The sequence below is a fragment of the Condylura cristata genome, unplaced genomic scaffold (assembly GCF_000260355.1).
Source record: "Condylura cristata isolate star-nosed mole 26May11 unplaced genomic scaffold, ConCri1.0 scaffold00045, whole genome shotgun sequence".
NCBI lineage: Eukaryota > Metazoa > Chordata > Mammalia > Eulipotyphla > Talpidae > Condylura > Condylura cristata.
The window spans coordinates 3,153,501-3,165,448 of record NW_004567146.1 but is presented as its reverse complement, the minus strand read 5'-3'; the positions used below and the strand labels follow the sequence as shown (position 1 = coordinate 3,165,448).

The 11,948-nt window shown below is 40.9% G+C and overlaps 1 protein-coding gene across 1 annotated transcript in view; it reads right to left on the bottom strand.

Annotated features, from left to right (window-relative positions):
- Positions 1-10,702, bottom strand: part of TTC5 (tetratricopeptide repeat domain 5) — an 18,297-nt gene extending 7,595 nt beyond the window's left edge. Inside the window, exons 1-6 of the mRNA XM_004694696.2 lie at positions 10,622-10,702; positions 6,731-6,863; positions 5,053-5,264; positions 3,376-3,526; positions 2,119-2,210; positions 46-102 (exon numbers count right to left, since the gene is read on the bottom strand). Coding sequence (XP_004694753.1) covers positions 46-102; positions 2,119-2,210; positions 3,376-3,526; positions 5,053-5,264; positions 6,731-6,863; positions 10,622-10,672 — 696 coding nt within the window. The 5' untranslated portion in view covers positions 10,673-10,702. The remainder of the gene's footprint in view (positions 1-45; positions 103-2,118; positions 2,211-3,375; positions 3,527-5,052; positions 5,265-6,730; positions 6,864-10,621) is intronic.
- Between the last annotated feature and the right edge of the window lie 1,246 nt (positions 10,703-11,948).

Genomic DNA, 11,948 nt, shown 5'->3' with positions numbered 1-11,948 from the left:
TTGTAGTAGTGAACCTCCAGCTGAGCCCCGCCCCACAGGTCTTACCGTTGCCCTGTTCAGGTGAAGGTCAGGATTACTGGAAGCTGTCCTGTCTACCTTCTCCTGTAGTGGGGTAAAACCATCATCAGTGGATCCTATCAGGTCTTAAGAATGGCAATCCCCAACACCTCTTAACCTCGTCTCCCTGGAAAATTTAAGTTTCTTCTTGTCAAAAGAAGTGTCAGACAGGAACTGTGTGTGTGCTACAGTACTCGATCCACACGGATGTAAGGGTTTTTGTATGTACAATGAAACTTCAAAATATATGAAAACATTCTGATAAAAAAATTAATAAGATGCTGGTGTAAATGAGGAAAGCCTAGGAAATAAATGAGGCTAACTTAAAGCATTTCCTTTGTCCAAAGCCTGGCTCCAGACCCAAACAGCATATTTCTCTTTCTAAGCTCCCTTAAAACATACTTTCAAGGTCAGATTCTGATTCTCTACTTTAAATAGTAGACAAGAAACCACATGCTGATGCAGACAAATGCCTGTGTGCAGGCTCTGTTGTGGTGATGCTCACTTTATTTTTTATATTTGATTCACTGCCTGGCACATTGCGAAATCACAGACAATATGAATGAAAATGCTTAAATGGTTTGTTTCAAACTGCATGTACTTTTTTTTTTCCATTTTGGTTTTTTAATGTTTGATGCATGTTTAGATATGTATGTAGGTAAGTACTGGCATATTTAATTTTTATTTCATATGAGAATAAGACTTCAGGTTTTGTTTTTAATTAAACTTTTTTTTAATTGTGTTAATGGTTTACAACACTGTATGTGTTTTAGGGGCTACAGGTTCAAACTTCTACAAATGTATGTTTTCATAGCATGCTGTACACGACAGCCCCAATAATTCTCCACCCTGCTCCTCTGGGTCCCTCCCTCCTCTATTCCCACCTTATCACACTCTCTCAGTTTTGCAGTCAGAGGTCAAGTGATTGTTATTGATTTGGCTTTATCTAACTGTTTTGTTTCTCTAGACGCCACACACAAATGAAACCAATTGGTATTTGCCCTTTTCCATCTGACTTATTTTGCTGAGCAGGCTACTAACCTCTTCGGCCCCATCCATGTCATTATCAATGGCAAGAGTTCAAGACTTTTTTTATAGCTGGGTACTATTCCATTGTGTATATATATCCCATTAAAAATGCAGGTTTGATGGCAGAGTTAAAAGCACCTATTTAGCAGTTGCCAAATAATAAATTTGAAAGGAGTACACCCTACTACTTTTTAAAATGTAAACACCCTCCAAATAAAGAAGTTAAAGTAAAACATAATCCCTCCGCCTAAAAGTCCCCTGACTGGAAAAAGAACCATCCCTAAACTATAAACATGAATACAAGGAATCTTTATTCTTCCATGTAGAACAATATACGTAATGGTATGCTAAAAAAGAACAATGCTCTATGTCAAGAGAAGCAAGGTATACCGCAAGCAAAGGTGATTATGAGAGTTAAATAAAAAGTGTTTAAAAGGTCAATGGGAACCTTCTAATAATTGTAATCAAGTTCTCTAAGTCTGAAGGAAACCCCAATGCAATTGGCTATTGATCCAAAATTGGCCTAAAAGCAAAAGTATGAGCTCTAGTGAATTAATCTAGGAAATTATGCAGAACAGACTGTGTATTGTTTTCTAGTTTGGACTGTGAGAAATGCAGAGTCATTTTAAGCTTTAATCTGAATAAGCATTTGATTTATTCAATAAACATATTAGAGTTTTCATTTTCTTTAAAAATGTGCATAAATACTAATAAGCATTATTTTAACATATACTTTTTCGTATTAAAAAAAAAATGAATGCATTGGGGTGGGCTCTGTGATTTAGTCATGCCTGCTTAAAAGAAATCTAGATAGCAGAGCTATCTAGCACTGAGATACCACACTGCAAGTGGTTGCAAATACTCAAGTTATAAGAAGAAATAAGTCACTTCTGCAGACACATCTTTGCAAAACCATGCACACTGGATGCCCCCAAACACTGCCCATGGTGGTCTGCCACAAGGAAAACTAAATGGCACAATTGCTTCTGTGCTACCTTTATACAATTGGCTGGAGTAATGGTAAGTACTTACTGCTTGGGCATAGGCACTGAGGGCCTGCTGGGAGATCTTTGGGTTCTGGCCAGTATTGAAGTAAAGAGAAAGGTATGCATTCCCCAGAATATCTAAAAGAAAAACACAGTTTCCAGTTTTACATGACTAAGAGCTGAACAGACTGAAAAATCCACAAGTCTTCTCGAATCCATAAGAGAAGGAACAACACAGAGCAAATCAATGTTCTCAGGGCTGGAGACACAAGACAGGTGAATAGAGGAAAGCAGACGCTGTCACAGGAAACTGCACTGGGGTAGGAAAACCTGCACTGTAATTGACAAATGGCTAAAAGTACAGAAGGGTGGGAGTTAAAAACTTCAGCAGGACCCAGTTATAAGAGCCCCCACAATTTTTTGAGATTTACCTCCAGCAGTCCCCCTGACTGAAAAAAGAACTATCCCTAACTAAAAACATGAACACAAGGAACCTTTATTGGAACCTTTATTCTTCCATGTAGAACAATATAGGTAATGGTATGCTTTAAAAAAGCAATTCTCTATGTCAAGAAAAGCAAGGAAGCAGTGAAAGTGATTATAAGAGCTAAATAGCAAACAGCAAATACCCTATCAAATACTGAAGAAAAATTCCCTCCCACTTCTGGCAGGGAGGAAGAGAAAAGGAGCCATCTGGAAACATGCTAGTGTGATATGTTCTTACTAAGAACAGTTAACCAGATCCTAACCTAGGGTATAACAGAGCCTAAGTGACCTGAGGAAAGGAAATTACTAACAGCAGTTGGTTCTAGCCTTCCACAGGAGGAAAGGGAAATACCAGCTACAGTCCATTCAACTGTCCTGTGCTATCTACGGGTATGAGAGGGAGAAAAGAACTGAGAAACGCAGGGTAAATGGCCTGAGGGCCCAAGTTCAAGACTTGAGTCTCCTTCAAATGACTATTTGAAAGGCCTCACAACTGACACAAAACTGCAATGACTCAAGTGAACCCCAAATCCCACTGGCATAAAGAGGCAAAGATGGAAACAAGGGGAAACTTGAACAGACTGTACTTTGTCCTGCTCATGTAGAAATGTAAGACTCCTCTCTTGGATCAAGAGAACCAAGAGTTCCTAGAATAGTGGTTCATCAAAATACCTTTCAGGCTTCTTCAAAACAAAGATGCCCTGGCTTCACGCTCAGAGTCAGACTGAACAGGTGAGCTCCAGATGATTCTGGTGTGTAGCCACGGTTCAGAACCACTGCTCTAGGAACTTGATGGAGATGGTTTGAGAGCACTCACACCAGGAACGGCCATCATGGATATCCATCTGCACGGCCAGTTTAGCTTGCTGGACACTGTCCATGACGTGGCGAGAATGTTCATCTCCAGAATCAGTTCTCAGCTGGCGAAGCACCATTGACAGGTTTTGAAGGGAGACTTTGTTCTTGCACTACAGATGGAGAAGACAAGCTCACCTTTCTGCTTCTACGTCCCCATTTCCTCAATCTTCTTCTAAACCTAATGTTTCACTCTATTCTTCCTGTCATGTTTCTTAGATGCCCCCCTCTACAAGGATGAACTTACATACTAGCATTTCTTTGCTCTCATCTGACACAAGCTATGCAACGTCTATCGTCTGACAGATTCTGGGTAGATCGGGAAAAGCTCTGAAAAATCAGACTTTCCACTGCTAACATATGTTATGACCTCCCTTTTTTGTATAATCATAATATCAAAATATTCTGAGCAACTCTCAGCTTACAATTGGATTGCCTCAGCTGCATAAGGCGCTGCCTGGCCCTGACAAACAAGCACTGCACCAGGGTGAGAAATTCCTCTGAAGTCAAAAGTGACTTGACAACTGGCTGATCAATAAAAGCAAAAGGGCTGTTTATGCAAAGTCTCTCTCACTGCCGAATGGAGGAAAACCCAAATCTTATCATTCTACTATCTCACCTAGCCTTCTATTCAGCTTCTAAGAATTACTCAAAACTTTCTACTGTCTGGCCTTTAGATGTGGAAATTCATCCAGGTTGTCTGTTTTAGAGCTAATCAGGTTTTCTACCTGCTATACTTCAAAGGAATTCACACAAGTCTTCTGGCTAGTCTTTCAGGATTCTACTATCTAGTCTTTAGATAAGGAAATTTCACCTATGTCTCCTATTCAGAGCTAATTACGCTTTCTACTGTCTAGACTTCAAGAAAACTCACTTAAACTTTCTAACAAGTTTTTCAAAGAACCTTACCTTAATTTGATTTACAAGAAATTTCCTCTTCCTGCCCTCACTTTACTTTACCCCCTAGGATGTCTCTATGAGAATGAAAGCCGTTAATAGATAATGTCTCAGGGACTTTATTTTGGTTAATCTTCACTGTGGTAAATATAGTAATATTAGTCTTAAACTTTGTGAATCTATGTACCTATTTTCAAACTTGATAGATTGACTTTAAAAATGTTATAATCTCAACTAGAGGTCAAAAAGACCTCAGACTATTCTTAGCAAAAAGGTGATAGTGATCTCAGCCCATTTCATATACTAATGTCATCCCTCTGCCTGCCTGAAGTGTATAAAATAAACCTCTGCTGAAGGCAGAGCAGGAAGACTTGCACCCAACTCCCATTCCCGTGTCTTCCTTGTGCCCACTCCCCTTTTTTCTCTTTTTCCCCTTTTTCTAGCAATATCCGCTCGCCGATGCCATTCCCACCTTGAGACTCTGCCTGTTCTGCCCCCCAATAATCCGTGATCAGGGACAAAGTCTCCGACACTCATCTGCCCTGAACTTAACTCCTCCACCTTCTTCTTCAATTAGAAACCTGTCCTTGTTTTCCTCTACCATAACTGCCTCCTTCCCTCCCTACCCTGGTTCTATTCTCCCAATACAATTCTACTTTCATATTCACATTCTAGGGAAAAATCACAGAGCCTCAGAATCCCATCTTTCCTGTGTTTGCCACGGGGACAGCGAGAGGCTCACATGGGTGAGGGCTCCTGAGAAGCAAGTGTGGGCAGCAGCAACATCCCCTTTCTTCCAGTACACTTCACCCAGATGGTTCCAGGCTTCCACTAGCTCAGGCTCCAGTTTCACTGCCTTCGACAGAAGCTCCTCAGCCTTAGGGCTATAGTCAGGAGTCACATTCAGTGCCTTCCCAGTGAGCATCAGAACCTGGGCCTTGCCCTGGACAGAACCTGGAAGAAAGGGGAAAAGATAAAGGGAATTGGAAAAACCCAGGCAGTCTTATAGGACACTTTCTCTCAAAAAGAATAACCCCAAGCCAGCTCTAGAAATTAAACAGTTGAGGAAAATCTCTAAGAACAAACCACTCATTAAAAGCCTACCACATGCAGAGTACTATATGAGGTAACAGGGTAACAAAGAAAGCATGATTCCTACCTTCGAAAGACTAGAAAAGAGAAAGCATACACATGAAAAATTAAACCAATAAAGGAGGGGGTATATGCCATATACTCAAAGGACAGACTTTAAAAAGTGAAAAGAGAGGGCCTTTCTGGTTGCCCAGGGGTTAAAGATTTAACCCCCTCATCACTGCAACAACTTGAGTTCGATCCCCGGCCAGGTTAGTGACAGGAGAGGGGCAGTAGACCTCTCCTGTCTCGCCCGCTGCTCCCCTCAGCAGTGTGTTTCAGTACATCTGCCTGCTCTTCTCCCTGTTCTGTCTCTGGTGAATCCACTCACCCCCACACCTCTGACCTACACCCTATTGCTTCTACACAAAAATAAACTTTAAAAATTTTTAAAAGTGGCCCTCCCTGGTGGTGCAGCGGGTTAAAACACAGCATTAAGAAGCTAAACCCACTAACGCATGAGTTTGATCCCCGCCTGCCCCGGAGGTGAGCACATGGCTCAGCAGACCTCTCCTGACCCGCCCGCTGCTCCCCTCAGCAGTGTACTTCGTTGATCTGCCTGTTCTGTACTCCACTCTGGCTCTGGTGAATCCGCTCACCCTCCGCATCTCTGACCTATACCCCAGTTCTGTATGAATAAATAAATAAATCTTTAAAAAAATTTTTTTTTTTAAGTGGAACAACCCTACTAGTTTGAAAATGAAAACAAAGACACAGAGGCAGGAATATATATGGTATGTTCGTGGTATAATGGATGATTCAAACTGAATGAAACAAAATGTTCTTCTGTGAGCAAGTAGTCAGGGACAATACAGAGGGAGAGTATCAGACAATGAAAGCTTGAAGACCAGGTTAAGTTACTCAGACTTCAACCTATCAATAGTAGAAATCTTTGAAGAAGAGAGCTGAGCAAAGAGTTAGACAAAAGGAGAAAGTCAAATGAGTGAACCAAAGACTCAAAAACAGAACCACAGCCCTGGTCACTGTATGTCAACATTGGGGAAAAAAAGAAAAGAAACCAAAGACCAGAGGTCAGCTATGCTATTATGGCAATATCGCAAACAGTAAGTTCATTTGTCTGTTCCACGGCATTTTCTATAATCAAATTTTAGTGAAAGTTGTTCAGAGGCCTGAAAGGATGCCATCCCGCACAGGGGCCCTTAGAAGAATTATTCTGCTGTACCACCCTGAAGGGGACACAAAAAATATCTGAGTCAAGAGAAAGAACAAAACTACCATTTTAGGGAGGGTGGAGGGCAGGGATCACATGCTGTTTCCTGAACTCATACCTACTACTTTCTCCATCTGCTGCAAGGTCTTCTCCATCTCCTCCCGCACATCCTGTTGCTTCCTTCCAGCATCCTCAACACTATGTGTCTCGAAATAGCAGTCTCGAAATGAGTAGAGTTGATCCACCAGTTCCTAGGAAGCAGGAAAATGGAGTCATTAAATGGAAAGAACACTAGACAAGAAAATGTGAGGCTAGCCACATCAGTTCTTGATCTAGAAATACTGAGTCTCTGTCTAACAGTGGCACAAGAAAGAAATGGAGCAGCAAGGACAAGCTATCAAAATGCCACAGGCCATGAAGGAAAGTGGCCTGGGCCCCGCCCCCTCTCATTCTGCCCCAGGTCAGTCTCTGGAACAAGATGATAGTTCTTCTCTCCTGGCCACTACAGGAATTCTAATGTGACAAGGGCCTTCATACACGGAAGCCAGGGAGGGGAAAACACTCTGTAATGAGATAAAAGTTGGTAAGATCATATTATCCAGCGCTGGGCTCAAAAGTGTAAGACTTCAAAATTTACCTGTAACACCAGAATTCCTAACGAAACCACCTTTACTGGTATCTGGAAAATGACCTAATGACCTTTGTGAATATGTAAACATTTAAGGGTCACTAATGTCCATGAGCAACAGACCAGTTTAAGCTTAAAAAACCTTCATTTTTTTTCAGGGTTTTGTTCTTTAAATACTTGTGGTTTTTGTTTTCCTTTGTTTTTGTCAAGTCACCTTCTATTTGTCTTGCACTCTTGCCAAGTAAATGCTCCTTTTCTTTCCTCTTTTAAATATGTCTATCTCCACATTTTCCTGTGCTATCAGCCAAAGTCTTTCCATTACCTATTCTCTCCTGAAATCAACCAGCTGAAGAAATACGTGACTCACTTCTACCAAGGATTCACTATTCTCAGAGAACATCCTAAATCCACCGCCTGTCTTCACCCCACTGTGTTGCTCCTGGGCTACCTACTGGGACTGCTTAATTGGTCATCTTCTTCTACTCCTCCCCATTCTCCTCACTACAGTTACAGTGTGACCTGAAAGAACTATGTAACATCACAAACTCTCAGATGGTTTCCCATTGCAAATTAAAGAAACCAGCAGTTCAGAAGACTGCATGAGCTGATCTTCCACTGCTCATCTTACCACAAACTGCATTTCTTACCACTCTCCCTCTGCAATACTCAACGCTTTCATTCCACATTGGCTTTCATTCAGTTCTTCAAATCCAACAAACTTGATCCTACCTTGGGGCCTTAATCCCACCTACTCCAGGCACTCTTTGCCCAGACCTTTGCAGGTTTATTTTTCATCATCATGTAGCTCTCCGTTCAACTTCTCGGAAAGACTTTCCCTGACTGCCAAAATTAAAATAACCCCTTCCTCCTCTGATTCACTATTAAGTCACACTCTTACTTTTCTTCATAGTACTTACCATTTGAAGTTATACAGTCTATTCATTAATTATTTGTTGTCTGGCCTTACCATTAGAATATAAGCTCCCTGAAGTTTCCTCAAAACACTAAAAATTTATCTACCATATGATCTAGCAAGTCCCCTTCCAGAAATCAACCCAAAAGTCACAAAAACACTAATTTGAAAGGAAACCTGCACTCCTATGTTTATTGTAGCACTATTTGTAAAAGCTAATATATGGAAACAACCCAAATGCCCCAAAGCCGATGAATGGATCAAGAAGAAGATATAGATACAGCAGAATATCACTCAGCAGTCAAAAAGATAAACTCACACCATTTGCAGTACTACTGAGAGAGCTGATATGGGTTATGCTAAGTGAAGTAAGAAGAAAAATGAAAAATATGGTTTCACTTACAGGTGGAATATAGGAAAATGGAACAATGGGTCAGGAGAAAGACAAAACTGGCAAGCTCACTGATATGTGGTACAAAGCAAAGGAGGAGAGAGAGAAGGGTCAAAACAGTAGAGGGAAGAACACAAAGGATTGTGGTGATGGTTCATGGGTACTATAGATGTGAGAGAACTACATCTGAAAGGAGAAATGAAATACTATACAAAAATGAATGATAATATGAGAAATTACATAATTTTATTATTTAAAAAATATATAAGCTCCATGATGGAAGAGGCTTAATCTGTTTTGTTAGACCTTTATCTGAGCACTCCCATAGGGTCTGGGACATGATAGGCCCTCATCAAACACGTTGATTGAGTGAACTGAGTCATCCCTGTCTCTACTACTTATGTGTTATATTGGGTTGTGGGAGAAGTCATGACGCATTTTTGTATAGAAAACAAAGAAAAAAACACGTCATGACTTTTCTAACAACCCAGTACTTAAAATCGTACCCAGACGAAAGTGGACAAGCACCCTCTCAGTGTTTTTCCAATCTTATTGTATATATAATTTCCAGCACCCAGTCTGCACAGACTCTGATTTTAAGTTTTAGCATAACTCAAAATCCTGCATTTTATTAAGTCTCCTAGAGAAGAATAAAAGAAAATGATCTGTAAAATATGCTTTGACCAAGTTCCTCATCTACATTCCTTCTACCCTAAAGTGTCATCCTCTACTTCCTTGTTCCCCTGCACCTTTCCCACCCACCTCAAGACACCCCAAGTATCCTCTACCCAGCTGCTTTACCACAAATGAAGCCAAGAAATGACAATCCTTGGCAAATATTACAATCCATTTTCTTTTGTCCCACAATCAATCAGCATGGCTACAAAACAGGAATTTTAGACAAGGCCTTATTCTTTGTTTTTAGTTACCAAAGCAAACATATAAGAAATTGGTTTTGTCAACATTTTTAATAACTTTATTCTCACGACAAAATTGGTATACATGTTGTTAAAATTCAAATAGCTACATGTAAAAAAGTGGAAAAAGTCCTTCTAATCTCCCCAATCTCAGGAATAGCCACTGTTCAGTATAACTTTTCAGAATTTCTTCTATACATATACAAACATATACCCACTGTTTCTAATATGGAGCTAGGATTAAGAATCTCTGATGCCAGTCAGTCCCACTAGAAAATAAAAAAAAAAAATTAATCAAAATCAACTAGAAGTGAGATAAAGCTCACAATCTTAAAAGTGCTGTTATTTTAACCTATTCAAGAAACAAACCACACCAGTGGAAGACTTTTAGCCAAGTTACAAGCCTGTCATAAGGACAGCGTTTCAAAGTCCACACTGTTTTACAACACAAAGAAATTTTTGTCTGCTGTTTAAGAAAAATCTTGGGTCATTCAAAAAAAAGGCAAACAGGCAAGCAGTTACTTAGATCCGCCCTACCAAATACAAGAGACTAAGTCCAAGTCACAACGACAGTCATCTGTGGCCTGAATGGAGTCTGGATCCTTCTACATCTGACCCCAGATTGGGGCTCTACAGTTTGCAAAAACATCAAAGCTGCCAAATCCTCGGGGTAGGGGTGGAGGGGGAACCAGGATACCTGTGGTGCAAGTCTTTACTGTGACTGTGGCCACTTTCAAAGCAGTAAAGAACTAAAGAAATGGCCTCTGCGGGAATCAGAGCAGGTAATAATAGCCCCTGCAGAACTGCCAAACACGTGTATGCTAATAGTTATGGGAGAATCCAGACAGAAAGGAAAAAAAAAAAACTTTCTAAGGATGTGCAAGAATAAAGTTAGTCGCAACAAATCCTTCCCCACACAGGGCTGAAAACAAGTGCTGTTCGGCCAGCTGCCCCAGGTCCCAACAGTGGCTGTGCCCCTCCCCTGGCGGACGAGGCTGCCCAGCCCGCAGCGGCTGCACCCTCGGGAGTTGTTATAGTAACCGCACTGACACAAGCCACGTCGTGTGCGTGCCGAGGAATCCGGAGACGCTGCATACCTTGGGCTCTCTGCTTCTTCCCGAGCAACAAAAGCAGGTGTAGATCTTAATCTATGAACCCACCTGCAATTTCTGCAAAATCGGCTTGACTTCCTCCTCTTCATCAGCCATCATTTCCCAGCCACTCTCGGCTTCTCCGCCCCAACTTTACAACCACAGAGACTCACACCCACCTGCATCACGGAGCCACAGCGACATCTAGAGTGCTGGAGGCTCACCTGCCCCTGGGTAGAAGAGCAGAACCCAGTGCCTACAGTGCAAAGGAGATGCTCTGTACGAACACTTCGGAGTTAGTAAGACTTTTTCCCAAATCCTGGAAGCAAAATTTTCTCAGCTTAAATGCATGTATATTTTGCTTCATTTAATTATAACTGGGTTTTACGCCTAAAGAAGAGAGATTAAGTTAGTTGGTGCCTATGTGAAAAGTTGAAATGTAAAGCAAGTGCGCCCCCTTGCTTCTCCACCGCTTCTTCTTTCTACTGCCGTACCTAGTGAAGTTTATGTGGTCATTGGTTACAGACCTGATCAACCTCCTTAGTGCAGCAGCTGCTAAGGAGACTCTGGTGCCCGCCATGGTGGATTAAAAACCCAGGGAAAGTCAAGATGGAGTAATGATCATATGAATTTGAAGGTGGGGGATCAGGATGGTTTTGTGATGCAGTTTAAAATTAAGAGGCATACCCCACTTTGTAATCTACTGAAAGCCTATTGTAAACAATACGGTTTGTCAATGAGATCAGATTCCGACAGGCACCCACACTTCAATAGACACATATGTGTTACTGCAAATGGAGGATGAAGGTACTGTTCATGTATTCCAGCAGCAGACAGGGGAACCGTCTACTTTATTCCTGAGTTCTGTTCATCCAAAGACTACATCCTCAACTAGAAACAACTTCATTCCACCACTTCCTAATCCCTGCAGTATGGTTTTCTCCATGTTTTCATTTTCCCATTCACCTATTTATTGCACATATATTGGTATGCAGTAAAAAAAAAATGCGGTACAATGTAAATCACAAATTTTACCATGATTTCCCATATATGAAGAATTTTATACGCAACATCCGAATAAATCTACACCTGAGGTGGCATTGTGAAAGCTGCCATTTATACTCTAGGATATTAGTACACTAGTACTGCTTATATATTGATAAATATATCCAACAGGAAATATAAAAAACAACTGCCCCTGAAGAGGCAACAGGGGCTGATAGTGGACAAATTTTTGACTGTATATGCTTCTGAATTTTTTATCATGTCTAACCTATTCAAAAAGGCAATTTTTTAAACTTTTAAAAATAATATAGTAGTTTATTTTTAGATTATTTTGTGCTTTTTCCATCTCCGTTGTAATCCCCGTGGGTTTCTCATCACCAGATCACCCGTG